Raw genomic sequence first — 15,912 nt, 5'->3', positions numbered from 1 at the left:
TCCTTCCTTCCTTCCTTCCTTCCTTCCTTCCTGTGCTGGTCAATTTTTCATTCACTTGTCACAAGCTGGAGTCATCTGGGAAAAGGGAACCTCAACTGAGTAAATGTTCCTATAAAGCTGGCCTCTATCTGAGACGGTGGAGGTTTTGTTAATTGAGACCGAAGAGGGAGAACCCAACCCACTGTGAGTGGCGCCTGGGGCAGGTGGCCCTAGGGTATATAGGAAAGCAAGCAGAGAAGACCGGAGGAGAAGCCAGTCAGCAGCATCCCTCCATAGCATCTGCTGGAGTTTCTGACTTGGCTTTTCTCAGTGGACTATGACCCAAGATCTGTAAGCCAAAGAACCCCCTCCTCCCCAGGTTGCCCTTTGGCTGAGGTGCTTATCACAGCAGTGAAAGTAGGCTAGGGTTTCTTCTCTTTTTGTTTCGTTTTACAGTACTGGGGCCGGTCTCAGCAGACAGTCATGGGGGTAGATGACCACAGCCTATCTTCTGAATTCCTCCACATAAAATGAAGTGCTCCTTACCTCACCCACATCACAGGAAACAGTCAACATGTACTAAAGAAAACAGGTGACACTGGCCATGGAGGTGACTATATTTATACAATGACGAAGTTTAAGGCTCCGCACTTAGTGTCTTGGTGACACACACTTGTGATCTTTGTACTCAGGGGGCTCAGCTGTTGGGTTGCAAGTTGAAGATTAGCTGCACTGTGTAGTGAAAGCCCCCAGCAGAAAACTCGTGTTGTGTCTTATCTGTAGCTTTACACAGCATGTTCGGCTTCTTGGGGCTGATAAGGAACGGGGCAGCGAGGCGCCTTCAGAGCTTTTTACCCCCACTCTCTTCCCCTCCTTCTCTCCCTTCCTCACTCCTTCCTTCCTTTGGTATGTATACAAATTCATATGTGCTGTAATTATGTGTGCATGTATACGCACATGTATGTGAACAACGGAGGTCATATGGATCAAATTAAGGATTCTTTCCTTGGGAACCATCCATCTTGCTTTTTGTTTGTTTGTTTAAGACAATGTCTCAATGAGGCCTGTGACTAGCCCATTAGGCTAGTCCCAAAGATCCTCCTTGAATGAAGGAGTGGCCAGGTTCCCCTGAGGAAGGACCTTGATAAGACACGTAAAGTTTTGCTGTTAGCCTTTCTCCTGTTCTTCTCCAGAGGGACCTACGGCCTTTTACAAGGGTAACTTTATACTGGAGAAAAGGAAATAATCAGACTTTCTGGGGTCTATTGGATACTAGTTTTAAACAGATGCAGATTCCGGGAGATCACGAGAAACATCGTGGCCCCCCAGTTAAAGTAGGCACTTATAGAGGACAGGTGATTTAATGGAGTTTTGGGTGAAGTCTGACTCACAGTAGGTCCAGTAGCTCCCCTAACTCATCTTGTGGTTATTTCTCCAGTTCCTGAATGTAGAATTAGGATAGATATACTAAGAAGTTGGCCGAATTCTTACATTGGTTCCCTGACCTGTGGAATGAGGGCACCGTGGTCAGAAAGGGTAAATGGAAGCTTTTAGAGTTACCTCTGCCAGGGAAAATGGTGAATTGAAAACAGCATCACATCCCTAGAGGAACTTCAGAAACTAATGCCACCATCAGGGACTTAAAAGATGCAGGGCTGGTGGTTCCCACCACATCTCCCTTTAATTCTATCTGGCCAGTGCAGAAGACAGATGGATCATAGAGAATGACAGTTGACTATTGATGAGTAAATCAGGAAGTAACTCCCATTGCAGCTGCTCTACCAGATGTAGTTTCCTTACTTGAACAAATTAACACATCTCCTGGTACCTGGTATGCAGCTATTGATCTAGCAAATGCCTTCTTCTCCATACCTGCCCATAAGGACCACCAGAAGCAGTTTGCTTTCAGTTGGCAAGGCCAGCAGTATACCTTTATAGTTTTGCTTCAAGGATATATTAAGTCTCCTGCCCTGTGTCATAACTTAGTTAGAAGGGCTCTTGATCATATGTCTTTTCTACAAAATTCACACTGGGGCACTATATAGACAACATTATGCTGATTGGGCAAAATGAGCAAGAGGTAGCAACCACTTTGGACTCTTTGGTAAATAACACATATGCACGTCAGAGGACGGGATATTGGTTTTTATTTTCATTTAGACATGAAACATGATTTGTGTCAAGTTGACAAGGGGTGGATTATAATGGCTATTCCCAGTTGTCAACTTGACTATTTGGAATGAACTACAGTCTAAAAATGGAGGGCACACTTGTGATCCAGATCTTGAGGATGGAAGGCACAGGCTTTTGATCCTGTAGGTGTTGAATGACACATGCTTATGATCTGGATCTTGAGGCATAGTGGCCATGAAAATCTTAGGCCCAGGAAAGGTGGTACATGCATTTAATTCCAGGAGACAGAGGCAAGCAGATCTCTGAGTTCAAGGCCATCCTGGGGCAGAGCAAGTTCCAAGACAAGAAAAGCTTAGGTCCAGGAGTGATGGTACACTTTAAATCTGGGCCATACCCTCTGCTGGGGGACTGCATAAAGACAATGAAAGGAAGGTCTCATTTTTCACCTACTTGCACTTACTTTGCCAGCACACCTACTGGAGGCCTATTTCATCAGGATTCCAGCTTATGCAGAAGACCAGCTGAAACACCTACCTTTGTGGGACTGAGCAACCACCAGCCTCTTGGACTTCCTAGTCATAGTTGCCCATTATTGGATTAGTCAGACTGCAGACTGTAAGTCATTACAACAAATTCTCTTAATATACAAAGACGGTCCATAAGTTCTGTGACTCTAGAATGAATTCAAATATGAACATGCTCTACCATATACATAGGTACATACATATGACTTGAATACTCTCTAACACACACACACACACACACACACACACACACACACACACACACACACACAGAGGTCTCAGCAGAGCTGAGTTCTTTCTGGAGGCCCTGGGCCAGATTTCACTTTTTTGCTTTGTCAGCTTCTAGAAGCCACTTGCATTCCTTCAGGGATGTTCAGGATCCATCCCATGCTCAAAGCCAGCAATGCTGAACTGACCCTTCCTACCCTATCGCTTCTCCAGCCCTTCTGATCCTGTGCATTAGAAGCTCCCAGCTGCACCAGGGGTCACCCTATTTTAGAGTCAGCTGGCTAGCATACAATCATACAACCATACAATCATACAGTCACAGGTTCTGGGAATTAGACATTAATATTTTGGGGCCATTATTCAGCCAATCATAGGACGCTCTTAAATTGCCCACAGAAATGCTGTCTTCAGAGAAGCGGTTTTTAATGGTAGTTCAAAGCATGGGTTCTGGATTGAGGTTATTCAAGTTCAAACCCAAGCTTTCCACTTGAATTGTGTTACCTGGACAAGCTACTTAACGTTTCTGTCTTAACTTCCTCTACAAAATAAGGATGATCAAACAAGAGTGTACTAAACACTTTAGAGGGAATCCGGGCAGGCAGAGGGTGCTGCATGTGTATTAAGTATAAGTAGTTTATGGAAGGATGCAACGTTAGCACAAGGCTGCCTCCTCTTGTTCTACTCTGACCACGTGCAGAATAAGCAGAAGAGTGTGCTGACCAGTTTTCGTAAAACTGTTGTTACTTTTCATCCATTCAACACAAACACGGCATATGGGAAGAGGGACTTTCAGCTGTGGAATTGACTTCACCAGACTGTCCTGGGGACAAGAATGTGACCCATTTTCCTGATTTAATGGTTGACGTGGAAGGGATGAACTCCTTATGGGCTGTGCCATCCTAAGCAGGCAATTCTGGGTAGTATAAGAAAGCAGGCTAAGTAAGCCATGGGGAACAAGCTAGCAAGTAGCATTCCTCTGTGGCCTTTGCATTAGCTCCAGGTCCCTGAATGAGTTCCTTTCCTGACTTCCCTCAAGCATGTGCTGTGCTATGGAAGTGTAAGCCAAACAAACCCTTTCCTCCTCAGGTTGCATTTGGTCCTGGTGTTTATTACAGCGGTAGAAAGCAAACTGAGATACCTGGGGAAGGCAATCTCACTGGAGGGACCACCTCCATCCTATCTGTGAGACATGTTCTTAAATGCTAATTAATGTGGGTTGGTTCAGTCTACTATGAGCCCTGCCATTCCTGAGAGGTGGGCCTGGGCTGTATGAGAAAGGCAGATCAACATGAGCCTGGGATCAAGCCAGTAAGCAGTGTTCCTCCGTGGTTCTCCTTTAGCTTCTGCATTGACTTGGTTCAGAGAAGGCCTGTCTATATGAGATAAACCCTTTCCTCTCCAAGTTTCTTTTGGTCGCAGTGTTTGTCACAGCAACAGAAACTAGGCTAGGACAAAAAGCATGCTGGAACTTTCTCTTTAATTTTCTTTCTGACGGGGTCTTGCTATGTAGTACAGGCTGGCCTCACATTCAGTAGTCCTCCCAAGTGCTGGGATTACTAACATGCCCACTGTTGTCTGTACTCTTTGAATTGTTTGTTCTTTATCTTTTTCTGAGTGAATAGTTGAATTGTTAAAACCAGAACAAACAAATCAACTGCCATGGGGTGAGTTCCTGTGTATTTTCTGAGTGGGTGAAAGAGTAGATAGTCAGAGGGATGGAACTCATCCTAAATCTTCAATTAGGTATCTCTCTGTCTCTGTCTGTGTCTCTGTCTGTCTCTCTGTCTCTGTCTCTCTCTGTCTCTCTCCCCCAACCCCCATGGGCAGCCACAGAAAGGACTCTAACATTGCCTTGCTTTCCCCAGGACTGAGACCCATTCAGCACCATGGAGAGTACCACCTCCAGGCCTCAGCCTCCACAGTCTGATGCCCTAGAGGCCTTTCCCCAGAAGAGCATGGAGCCTGCAGATATTGCTGTCTTGGTTTTGTACTTCCTCTTTGTCTTGGCTGTTGGATTATGGGTAAGCCAAGAGATGAGGTGAGAGATGGGGCAAGGAGAAAATATCTGGTCAAAACCCCAAAGTATGGGGCTGGAGAGATGATTCGGTGATTAAGGACACTGACTGCTCTTCCCGAGGTCCTGAGGGAACCACAACCATCTGTAATGGGATCTGATGCCCTCTTCTGTGTGCACGAAGACAGCTATAGTGTACTCATAAAATAAATAAACAAATCTTAAAGAGAGAGAGGGGGGGGGAAATGATTTGGTGCTGGATGTGGTGACTCATACCTTTAATCCCAACACTTGGGAGGCAGAGGCATGGGAATCTTTGAGAGTTTAAGGCCAGCCTGGTCTACAAAGTGAGTTTCAGGACAGCCAGGACTGTTACACAGAGAAGCCCTATCTTGAAAAATAAAAAGAAAGAAAGAAAGGAAAGGAAAAGAAGGAAGGAAGGAAGGAAGGAAGAAGCTGGTGCTTATGGAGAACCACACAGAAAGAGTTTATAGCACTGAAAACAATGAACAATGAAATCCACTTGGAGCTCGCACTTCCAGGCCACCGGGGTGCAGCTCAGATGTCTAGAGGACATGCAGCTTCTCCCAGACATGGAGTGGGCACTGGCAGAGAGGAGGTCTGCCCTAAAGGTAGCCACACCGAAGCTTCAGTCAGACAAAATGAGTCTGGGTCCAAATGTGGGCTTGCAGTTCGCAGCCTCTGCTTGCTCCAGACAGGCGAGCATGGCGTGCTCCTCACACGGCCTCTTCTTCTTTGCAGTCCACAGTGAGGACCAAACGTGACACAGTGAAAGGCTACTTCTTGGCTGGAGGCAACATGGTGTGGTGGCCAGTAAGTGGTCTCTGGCTTAATCCATCTCTTCTGTGGTGGACACTTGCCTAGTGTGCACGAGACTCCGGTTCCCACTTGAGCACTGCAAAACTGTGTGGTTTACATCATTCCTCAAAGACTTGTCAAGCTCTGACATTGTCTCGCTCCATTTGTCTTCAAGCTGGAGTGAAAGCTAGAGGAAAAACATGCTCTGATTCAAATGTATTTACACAAAAAGAATCTGTAGCCCCACCTACAGGATAACTGCAGAGGCTCAACGTACCAACATTGCTATGACCCAACTACCTAACTTCTCAAACTTTCTCTCCCTTCTATTGATCTAGCATCTACCTGTCATCTGTCTAGCAATCAATGTACATACACCATCTGTCATGTATCTATCCATCCATCGATCCATCCCATCATTGGTCACCTGTCTGTCACGCATCTGCTCTAGCCTCTCTCTTTCTCTAAGGTCTCTACAGCTAAACACTCTCAACTTCACAAGAACACCATTCCAGACTGCTCATCCCCCTCCAGGTCCAGGCCAGCATGTGAAGAGCATCTGCCTCCCTCCTGCCAGTATCCCTGGCAACTGTCGTATCCCTGATTGTACCTCAAGCTCATCACTGTACCAGTTGTCACAGCTAGGGTAGACTTCTGCCCTTCCTGGGCCCAAGCCAGGCTGTCACACTCAACACCTGAGCTGAGCTGTATGTTGGAACGAAATGGATGCTATTCATGGGATCAAGTGGACTGGATGTTGAAGGCACAGATAACAAACACGGCAGTCCAATTAGCTATTCCTTTTTAAGCACACACACATGCACACACATGCATACACCTACACATGAATATACAGGCACACACACTTAGCTGAGCTGGAAGCAGAGCTGATTTGCATCATGAGGTATCTACCTGTAACCGACCACGGAAGCTACAGACACTTTCTTGAGCTGTACACTGCACAGATAAGGCACATAGGAGAGAATGGTCCCACAGTCTACTTCCCCCACCTGTCCTGGTCCTTTTCAAGAGTGGTCAGAACTGGGAGACGGGACATTTTTCCAGGCCCAGCTCCAGGGTCTCTCCCATTCATCTCCCCGCAGGTGGGTGCCTCCTTGTTTGCCAGCAATGTTGGAAGCGGACACTTCATTGGTCTAGCGGGGTCTGGCGCTGCTGTGGGCATTTCTGTTGCTGCCTATGAGCTTAATGTGAGTTTTGCCATGATCCAGACATCTCTTTGTTCTACAGTAGAAACCAGGGAAGGCATAAGAGTACTTACTTGGTACTTTAAAAGTGAATGGCGTTTTTAGTTAAGCAAACAGGAGGCTTCAGGTGCTCCTGGACAACAAAAGCTATTTGTATCTTTTTGTATCTGCTTGATGGGAACCTATAGGGTCAAAACCCCCCAAATCAAGAGGGCTCGGGCTCAGGATGCTTCCTCGTCTATGTAGGAAGCAGCAGGAAGCAAGTGACAAAATGCATAGCTGTCTACTTTAGGTATCAGTTGGCCATCACTGAGATGAAATGTTCAGCTCTATGTGTCCTTCACGTCTTTGGAGACACAGATGCATTCTTTGAGTTCCTCTCCATTGGAGGCATCTCACACAGTAGCTTTTCCCAGGGGTGCTTGTGTCATTCACAATCACAAATATTTTTAAGCACGTACCCTGTGCCAGCCACAGAGTTATGTCACAGACACTTTCACACAGTAAGAGTCCCCTACAGGCTAGAACCAGGTGACCATGGTCAAGTTGCTTGACTTTTCTGAACCTCCTGTGTGTGTTAGGGGGTGGTGCGGAGATTAATGGAACTCCTGACTGTGAAGGCTGCAGAGGAGTGCCTGGCATGGACTAAATGCTCGTTCAGTACCACTGGGCTCACTCTGAAGCAGCCCAGATCTTTTTCCTGTGTTAACTTTCCCAGAAGCCTCAGCTCCCTGTTAGTATAGCCCCCGACTGCTGGGGAATAGAAAGGGGTGCAGAATCGACCAAAGAAGACAATGATATTAGGAGACAGAAATAGATGTCCCCCAAGTCTTTTGTTCCTGTTTTTTTGTCCCTTTATCCTCTTTTGTTTGCTTGTTTTGGGCTTTTGTTTTGTTGTTTTTTGTTGTTGAGTGTCTCAGTATCCTGCTCAGACTGCCCTCAAACTCCTTAGCTAAGATAACTTTCCCATCTCACCTCTAAGAAGCGGAAAATTCAAGGACTCCTCCCTCTGCTGTTAGTCTCTTGGCATTTTAAGAACAGAAATATAAAAGTCAAGGAAAGCGAAGCACTCATCAAGGAAGGGACTAAACCAGGGATGGAGTGCAGGTTAGACGTGGGCGGGGCAGTGCAGGTTAGACGTGGGCAGGGCAGCTCTGACTGTTTTTTTTTTTTTTTTTTTTTTTGACAGGGCTTGTTTTCTGTGCTGATGTTGGCTTGGATCTTCCTTCCCATCTACATTGCTGGCCAGGTGAGTGTTAAGTGGGGTGGGCAATTCGGCATGGGAGCAACCCTGGGAAGACCAATGCACACCACACTACGGCTACCCACCAGACAGCCACTAATTCTGCCACTGGGGACGGATACTGTAAAAGTGAGAGAGAGAAAAAAAGGACCCCCGCCCCCTGCAATCCTGACTGGCACCCAATATCCACTTTGCACATGGGGTACTCAGAGACAGATCAAAAAGATCTTTTCAATGTTAGAACCCCAAGGTCAGCCTTATCATCCCCATATGCATAAGCCACAACATGTTGCTTTGAGCTAAAACACATGCACACATATACGTCCGTGTGCATGTGTGTGACACAGTGGCTGAGCCATTTCTGACTGAGATGACATGTCAACAAAAACGAGATATCTACTTAGGGTTTGGTCCGTGTCTGCTAGGGATGGAATCCATCAATGCTGCCCCCGAACCACACCCCTGACTTAGACTTAGTAGAAATCAGTTTGCAAAGGCTTTTAGATGCCACCGTCAGCTGCTTGTCCCTGTGTTCCTCGGGCCTTTGTCTGTGTCAGGTGTGCTCATGTGTGCATGTGTCTCCTTCCATGAGTCTGGCAGGGTTGACCTTGGATTGTCTAATTTTGGCTTGCTAACTGATCAGACAGTTAGCAAGGAGAAAGGGTGGCAAGATGCAGGCTCTCATCAGAGTTGACGGGGGACAGGCAGCTGTTCTCAGATGATGAATCCCATTTTCTCTGGCAAGCAACATCGAATGCTGGAAGGTTGGCTATGGGGAGTGGGGTGAGGTTGTGATAATTCAAGCTGCTATAGCCGTTTGCAGTAGATAAATTATCAATAGCCACAGTGCCTTCCAAGGCAGAGGGGACATCCACGTAAAGCCAGGAAAAGGACAATGTGACTAGAGCTGTACACTCTTACTGTCCTGTAACAAGATGACATCGGGCTGTAGCGCAGGCCAGTGGTACTCTGCTAGCCCAGACGCACAGACCCTGGGTCCCGTGCCTAGCACCACAAAAATAGGAAAAAAATAAAATAAAATTTCTGGGATTAAAAAAAAAAAAAAAAAAAAAAAAAAAAAGACATCCTTTGGGTGGTGCCAAGGAGAGAGTGAGCCCGCGCTGGGGAAGTGCAACGGTAGTGAGAACATAAACCATCACCCAGTTTGCTTTTATCGGGACACAAAGGCAGCTGTGGCAGCAGACAGTAAGCATACAGTCAAGCCGTAAAGCACAAATGTGGTGTGTTGTAAGATGAACACCCATATCCTGATGTAAACCTTCCCCTTGAGTCATGGCTGCTCACTTCCTGGCTTCCCTACTCAGTGGAGTTTCATGCAGCTGGTCCGACTCCATAAAGACATGTGTGCATGGAATTGGGATGTATGCAGCTGGCTATCCTTAGCCGTGTAGTGGGTCGAGATGAGAACCTGTTGTTGTGGTGTAGGGTTGTGTAGAGTCACTCCAGATCTTGTAACTAACCATTCTCTGGGCTTTCAGTTTGTTCTACTGGGCTGTGGGGGACCATGATGCTAATGTCACTTTATTACAGGTTATAAATTCTGAAATTTGCAAATTCAAGCTGTTGGAGGAACTTAGGAGTTATAAATGTGTTTTTTATTCAGAGGCTTCTCTTTTCGGTGCATGTGTGTAGTGTGTGTGTGTGTGTGTGTGTGTGTGTGTGTGTGTGTGTGTGTGCATGGGTGTATGTGTGTGCATGTGTGTGATACCAGGCATGGAGCCTTGTACAGGTCAGGGAGGTATTCTACCACTAAAGATTCACCTAACTATTCACTTAATTACTGGAGTTTCTCCATAAACAGATTTCAGTTTTGCCATAGTTTTGTTTATCACCTTCCCTTTCAATGTTTCATTTAAAAATGTCTTTTCCTAGTTAGATGTGATGGCTCGTGCCTGTTATATTACCACTCAGGAGGCTGAGGCAGAAGGATTGCCATGAGTTTAAGGCAATCCTAGGCTACATGAGTCTCAGGCCAGCCTGGCCTATAGAGTGAGGCCTTCTCCAATCATAACAACATAAATTTGCTGTTATCCACTGAGATTTATTACTTGTGTGTGCACATGTGTGTGCAAACGCATGTGTGGGTAAACATGCATATTTATGCACATGCACATTGAGGCCAGAGCTCAGCCTTGGGTCTTGATTCTCAGGAGCCAAACTTTATTTTTTAAAATGGAAACTCTCACTGGGTTCTGAGGCTCACCGATTCAATGGGGCTGACTGGCTAGGATCCTTCTGTCTCTGCCTCCTCAGCATTTTCTTATTTTATTTACTGAATGTATGAATGTTCTGCTGCATATACATCCACAGGCCAGAAGAGGGCATCAGATCCCCTTACAGATGGTTGTGAGCCACCATGTGGATGCTGGGAATTGAACTGAGGATCCCTGAAAGAGCAGCCAATGCTCTTAATCGCTGAGCCATCTCAACAGCCCCAGCACTGGAATTTCTAAGTGTGCTACCACACCCAGGTTTTTATATGGGTTCTGGGGAATCAAAGCATGACCCTCTTTTAGCCCAGCAAGCAGAGACTGGGCAGCTCCCCAGCCTTCAGATGTTATTGCTTATTTCCATGTTAGAGGACAGCATCAAATATCTCCATCCTTAGAGACTAACTTTGCTTATGAACATGGTGACTGAGCCATAGGCCTCAGGTGCCCAACAGGCAACCACAGGCTCGTCTGTCATGTTCTTTGTACGTTCATCTAGTGAAGATCATGCATTAAGCTTCATGCGGGGGCATAACCAGGTGGCACTGATTTTTACAGGAGTAGTGAGGGGTTCCCATGGACATAGATGAGGGGCAGACTGGATCTTATCTGGAGAGAGTTTCTGAGGTTCTCTCTAAAGCCCCACCATCAAGAGAGACAGTGTGTGTATAACCTAATGCAGAGCCACTGTCGGCCAGGGCCCTAAGAGTGGTCATCTCTGAGGGTGGCTGAGCACCCCACATGGTAGTGACTGCTTCAGCCTCAGCCTCCCATCCCAGATGTCTGGGAGCTGTCAGAACTCAGTGACCCTTGGATGAAGATGTTCTCTGCTCACCATTTCTCAAGTCTACACGTTCTGTTCCCAGAATTCCTTGCTTCTCACTGGAGGATGGGCAATCAGGGATTCCTGCAATGGTTATTACTACACTGATCCACGGGATAAAACTTTTCTTTCCATTGTCTTTCAGGGTTGCCCCTTTTCTTTCCTTTTATTTTACTTGACAACAGGGTCTTACTGAATAAGCTTAAAATCCCAATCCTCCAGTCTCAGCCTCCCGAATGCTGGGATTGTAAGCCTAAACCACCTTGCTTGATGGACATTTTTCCCCTTGATTTTTGAAGTGAGCTTCATTTTGTTTTTAATGACATGCAATCACTGTGCCTGTTCATGTGGTATGGTGTGGGGCCCCCTCATGTTATCATGGGGCAGAGGGCAAAGTCTCCTGTGCAGCTTGGACGCCCTTAGGACTTCAGCAATGTTATCTCTTGCTCCTCTCTTTAATTTTCTTAAAAATTATCCTTTGACAATTTCATACATGTATACAACATGTTATGACCATATACCACATTTCTCCTCCAGTTCCCCACCCTGGGTTTCCTCAGTGTGTCCCTTACAACTGCACGCTATCATTGTCCCCTCCTCCCCCTGCCATGTCCAGTTAGTACTGCCTATGTTCATACCTCTCTCTGTCCCCATGAGCGGCTCTCTGAAACAGGAAGTCGCTGAAAGAGAACAGAAGATACCCGGTGCCTTGCTCCATCTTTCCTCTACTTATTTTTCTGATTTTCCTTAAATTTGGGACTGGTTTTCCACTTATAGTAGTAATTTAAATTTCACTTCCAAGGCTTGAAGTGTGGCTCAGAAGTAGAACACTTACCTAAGATACAAGAGGCCCAGAATTCAATTTCTAGAACTATTTAAAAGAAAGTTATCTCCAGGCACAGGGTGCTTCTGGTACACAGGAGGCAGAGGCAGGCTCAGCTGAAGCCTACAAAGTGAGTTTTAGGACAGCCAGGGCTACATGCAGAGACCTTATCTTGAAATATCTCCCTCAAAAAAAAAAAAAAAAACCCAAAAGTATGAAATTTTTAGTATAAAGTTGAGTAAAAAGGTAAGTTTGCTTAAATAGAATAAAAAAAAAGTTAAAGAAATCCAGCCTACAGCTACTCTCGGATGCAAAACACCCCCCCCCCCAAGTGTGGGGTGGTAAAGTGCTCAGATGGGAAAGGGGCTTGCTGCCAAGCCTGGCATCCTCAAACCCACATGATGGAAGGAGAGATCCAGCTTGTACAAGCTGTCCTGTGACTTCCACATTTTTGCTGTGGAATGCAATTGTTTTACACACACACACACACACACACACATACACACACACACACACACACACACATGAAACACAGGTACAGAACCTTGTCTAGCCCAAATGCTTCCACAGTCTGCCCTTCCCCAAGTCTTCTTCCTCCTTGTGTTTCTCATGAAAAAGCCCAAAAAGATATATTCTATGCTTCTGAGTTCAGTGAGGATGGGAGAGGTGGGCAGGGCCAGTGGCCGGGTGGAGGAGGTAAAGGTCATTCATATGTGAGTTATGAGCTGTTTCAACCCCCAGGTAACCACGATGCCAGAATACCTAAGGCGCCGCTTCGGGGGCAGCAGGATCTCCATCACCTTGGCTGTGCTCTACTTGTTCATCTACATCTTCACCAAAATCTCGGTAAGGCAGACACAGGCCTAGCCACGCTGCTGAGCACCGCAGTATACGGCAGGGTGCTTCTTCCCCGTCACTTCTCCCTGGGGCAGGTTTGATGGCAGAGGGAAGTAGAAAGAGGAGGAGGAGGCAGAAGAATCATGCATAAAGGACAGGCAAGGAATCCCTCCCTAGGCCAGCCAAAGCTTGGTGACATCTCAGCATGAATGGAGATCCAAGAACCACACCCACTTCCCTGCCCTGTGACCTTCCTCCAGATATGAGAGAGTGGTCAGATCTTAATCAGATGTACTGAGGACTGCCTGGGCATGCCTCATGCTGACATTTGGATGGGCTGGTCTCCAGGAAGGTGGCAAACACCAGATGCACTATAACCTTTGGGCATGGACTGCTCAGCAGGATCAGCTCAAGATGTCACCCCTGGGGGTGGGGATGCTCTTGTCCCACATGGATGTCTGTCCTGCAGGGGCAGAAGAAATCCCATCTAGTACAAACACTGCCCTTGCTGCAGACTCAAGGAGTTCTTTTTAGAATGCTTTCCTATAGTCTGGCACAGGGTGAACTTACCTTAGGAGCAATCCCCCAGTTGGAAAGAGAAGCATTGCCATTCCAGATGGCTGGGCCAACACAAACCAGAGCTGGAAGATGCACAAAATCATGATATGTTAAGAGATGGAGCCCGAAGCCATAGAGATACAGAGTAAATAAAGAATGTGAGGCTAACAACTGGCCAGCTTTGAAGGGCCTGGTGTATAGCTCTTGCTTGCCTATTACAGTTGATTTGAGAGCCACACAGGTGAACAAGATCGCCCTGGCTGGAACATGCAGGTCACAGTGAGGAGGAGGGTAGGTTGGAAGACTGCATAAGTGGGGAGGCCATGAGATTGTTGCCAGAGTGCAGGGAAGGTCTCTCAAACTTAGCTGCCCACGGGGCTTCTTTTTGAGCCCCTTTCCTCCAGCTTAGGATGAGATGCATAAGGGAGTAATGCGTGTAGCTTTTCTGTATTTGTGAGTTTGGGAGGGAGCCTGCTTGGTCATGGGGAGTTGCTGTGAATGCCCATCATAATCCACTCCTTCCTCTTCAATCACTCATCCGCTCCCTAGCCCATGAATTCACCCACTCCCCTCATCCATCTGTCCATCCATCCATCTGTCTGTCTGTCCAACCATCCATCAGTCCATCCACTCATCCATCATCTACTCATCCATCCACTCATCCATCCACCCATTCATCCATCCATCTCCCTACTCCCTAGCCTGTCTATCTTCACACTCTCCTTCACACACTCCTTGTTCATCCATCCATCCATCCACCCACCCTCTCCCTAGTCCATCTACCCATCTACTCACTCTTCAACTTCCCATCCTACAGGTGGACATGTATGCAGGGGCCATCTTCATTCAGCAGTCCTTGCACCTGGATCTGTACCTGGCCATAGTAGGACTGCTGGCAATCACAGCTCTGTACACCGTTGCAGGTATCTTGGGTGATACTTAGAGAGTTGGTGGGCAGGGCTGTGGGCCACCCACTTTATCCTGACACATGTTCTCTGATACACTCTCACTCCACTGTCCTGACCAATCACATGTTAAAGATTATTGTCCAAAGGAAAGATGGTTATTCAATAAGAAAAGGGATTATTTAAATGCACCACAAACAAGCCAGATAAGGCAGATGGGATCATGCCCATCATCCCAACACCCAGGAGGCTGAGGCAGGAGGATCCTGAGTTTGAGGCCAGACTGGACTGTGTAGTAAGACCCTGTTTCAACAAACAAACCAATCTTCACACCGCTACACAATGCTTTCCTACTCATGTATTCCAGAAGGACTTGTTGAGAGCCTACTAAGTGCCAAGCATGTGAATCCACATGTATGATACAAAGCTGGGCAATGTGAAGCTGGTTTGGAAGCATCATTTTTTTTCTCTTAAATGTGTGTTCACATAGTGCCTGGCAATAGGCTTTCACGTGGCTGTTTTTTGAAGTCACCTGCTTATCTACTCTGGCTTCGTCCTTGTCTGCATCCTCTTGTGATTCACAAATGCATGTGCACCGACACACACTCACATGTGGTGACCACTTGTCTGCCATTCACCTTAGAAAACCAGGCACGGGAATAAACCTGCTAAACAGAAGTCTCTACTGTTAGGCTGGCTGTGCTGCCTCAGGCCTATAATCCCAGAACTAGGGGGACTGGGGCAGGAGAATGTTGAGTTCAAGGCCAGTCTGGGCTATACAGAGATCTTGTCATTCCAGAACACCTCTCCCATACCAAAAGAAAACTACTGAAACCATATTAGCAACAAAACTCAAAACTTTAGACACACACACACACACACACACACACACACAACTCCTAGTGACTCTGAGGGAACAAATCATGAACAAGTCAACTGCCAATGTCAGAGTATGTTATTACACTTGATAAATGCTATCAAGGGTGACTAAGGAGTTGGGGAAGCTCTTTGAAAGGGTAGGCTCTTTTAAAAACATAGGATACTCAACCAAGGGCTCTCAAAGTTGATCTTTCAATCTATTTTAAATGACATGGGAAGGGTGGAGAGTTCCAAACATAGGGGGAGCAAACTGTAGAGTCTAAGGGATGAGAGCACACATCTCCCATCCTCCACGGAACAGCCAGGCATCAGTGACAATGGCAATGTGCCCATATTCACTGAGCTTCAGTGGGTGCTTCCTGGCTAGGAGGCATGGAAGGGACTATTGCTCTGGAGGATAAAACAAACAAAGGAAACCCTTGCTCCAAGTGTCAGAGAACCACCCCACTGGAGGCTCTAATCAGGGTATGGCGGGGGGGGGAGAGGACCCATCTCAACGCACACTGAGGCCCCTAATGCAGAAAGACGACCGGAACCCATGAGCTCAGAGCAGAGGGGAGTGAGCTAATTGCCATGTTCATCTCATCTTTGTCACGGCCAGTTCCTCTTTGAGTTCCTTGAAGGGAGGAGTCTGTCTCCTCTGTTTGGCTGGAGGTTCTATGAGAGCGGGAACATGCCTCTTGGTGGGCACACAGAGCCTGGGGCCACCAG

At 46.8% G+C, this 15,912-nt stretch overlaps 1 protein-coding gene across 6 annotated transcripts in view; it reads left to right on the top strand.

Annotated features, from left to right (window-relative positions):
* Positions 1-4,750: 4,750 nt before the first annotated feature.
* The window catches only part of SLC5A11 (solute carrier family 5 member 11), a gene marked incomplete at both ends in the record, with an annotated part of 30,190 nt that continues 19,028 nt past the window's right edge, over positions 4,751-15,912 (top strand). For 2 of the 6 annotated variants that reach the window (XM_080912842.1, XM_080912841.1), the window contains 6 exons: positions 4,751-4,885; positions 5,641-5,712; positions 6,801-6,905; positions 8,092-8,151; positions 12,764-12,868; positions 14,235-14,340. In XM_080912842.1, the coding sequence (XP_080768968.1) occupies positions 4,751-4,885; positions 5,641-5,712; positions 6,801-6,905; positions 8,092-8,151; positions 12,764-12,868; positions 14,235-14,340 (583 nt within the window). Of the gene's footprint in view, positions 4,886-5,640; positions 5,713-6,800; positions 6,906-8,091; positions 8,152-12,763; positions 12,869-14,234; positions 14,341-15,912 lie in introns of those variants that run through there. The other 4 variants (XM_080912844.1, XM_080912843.1, XM_080912845.1 and 1 more) reach the window with 3 other exon arrangements.

Source organism: Micromys minutus (assembly GCF_963924665.1).
Source record: "Micromys minutus genome assembly, chromosome: 2".
In the NCBI taxonomy this organism is placed as follows: Eukaryota; Metazoa; Chordata; class Mammalia; order Rodentia; family Muridae; genus Micromys; species Micromys minutus.
The sequence above is the reverse complement of the archived record's forward strand: the minus strand, read 5'-3'. Positions and strand labels throughout refer to the sequence as shown.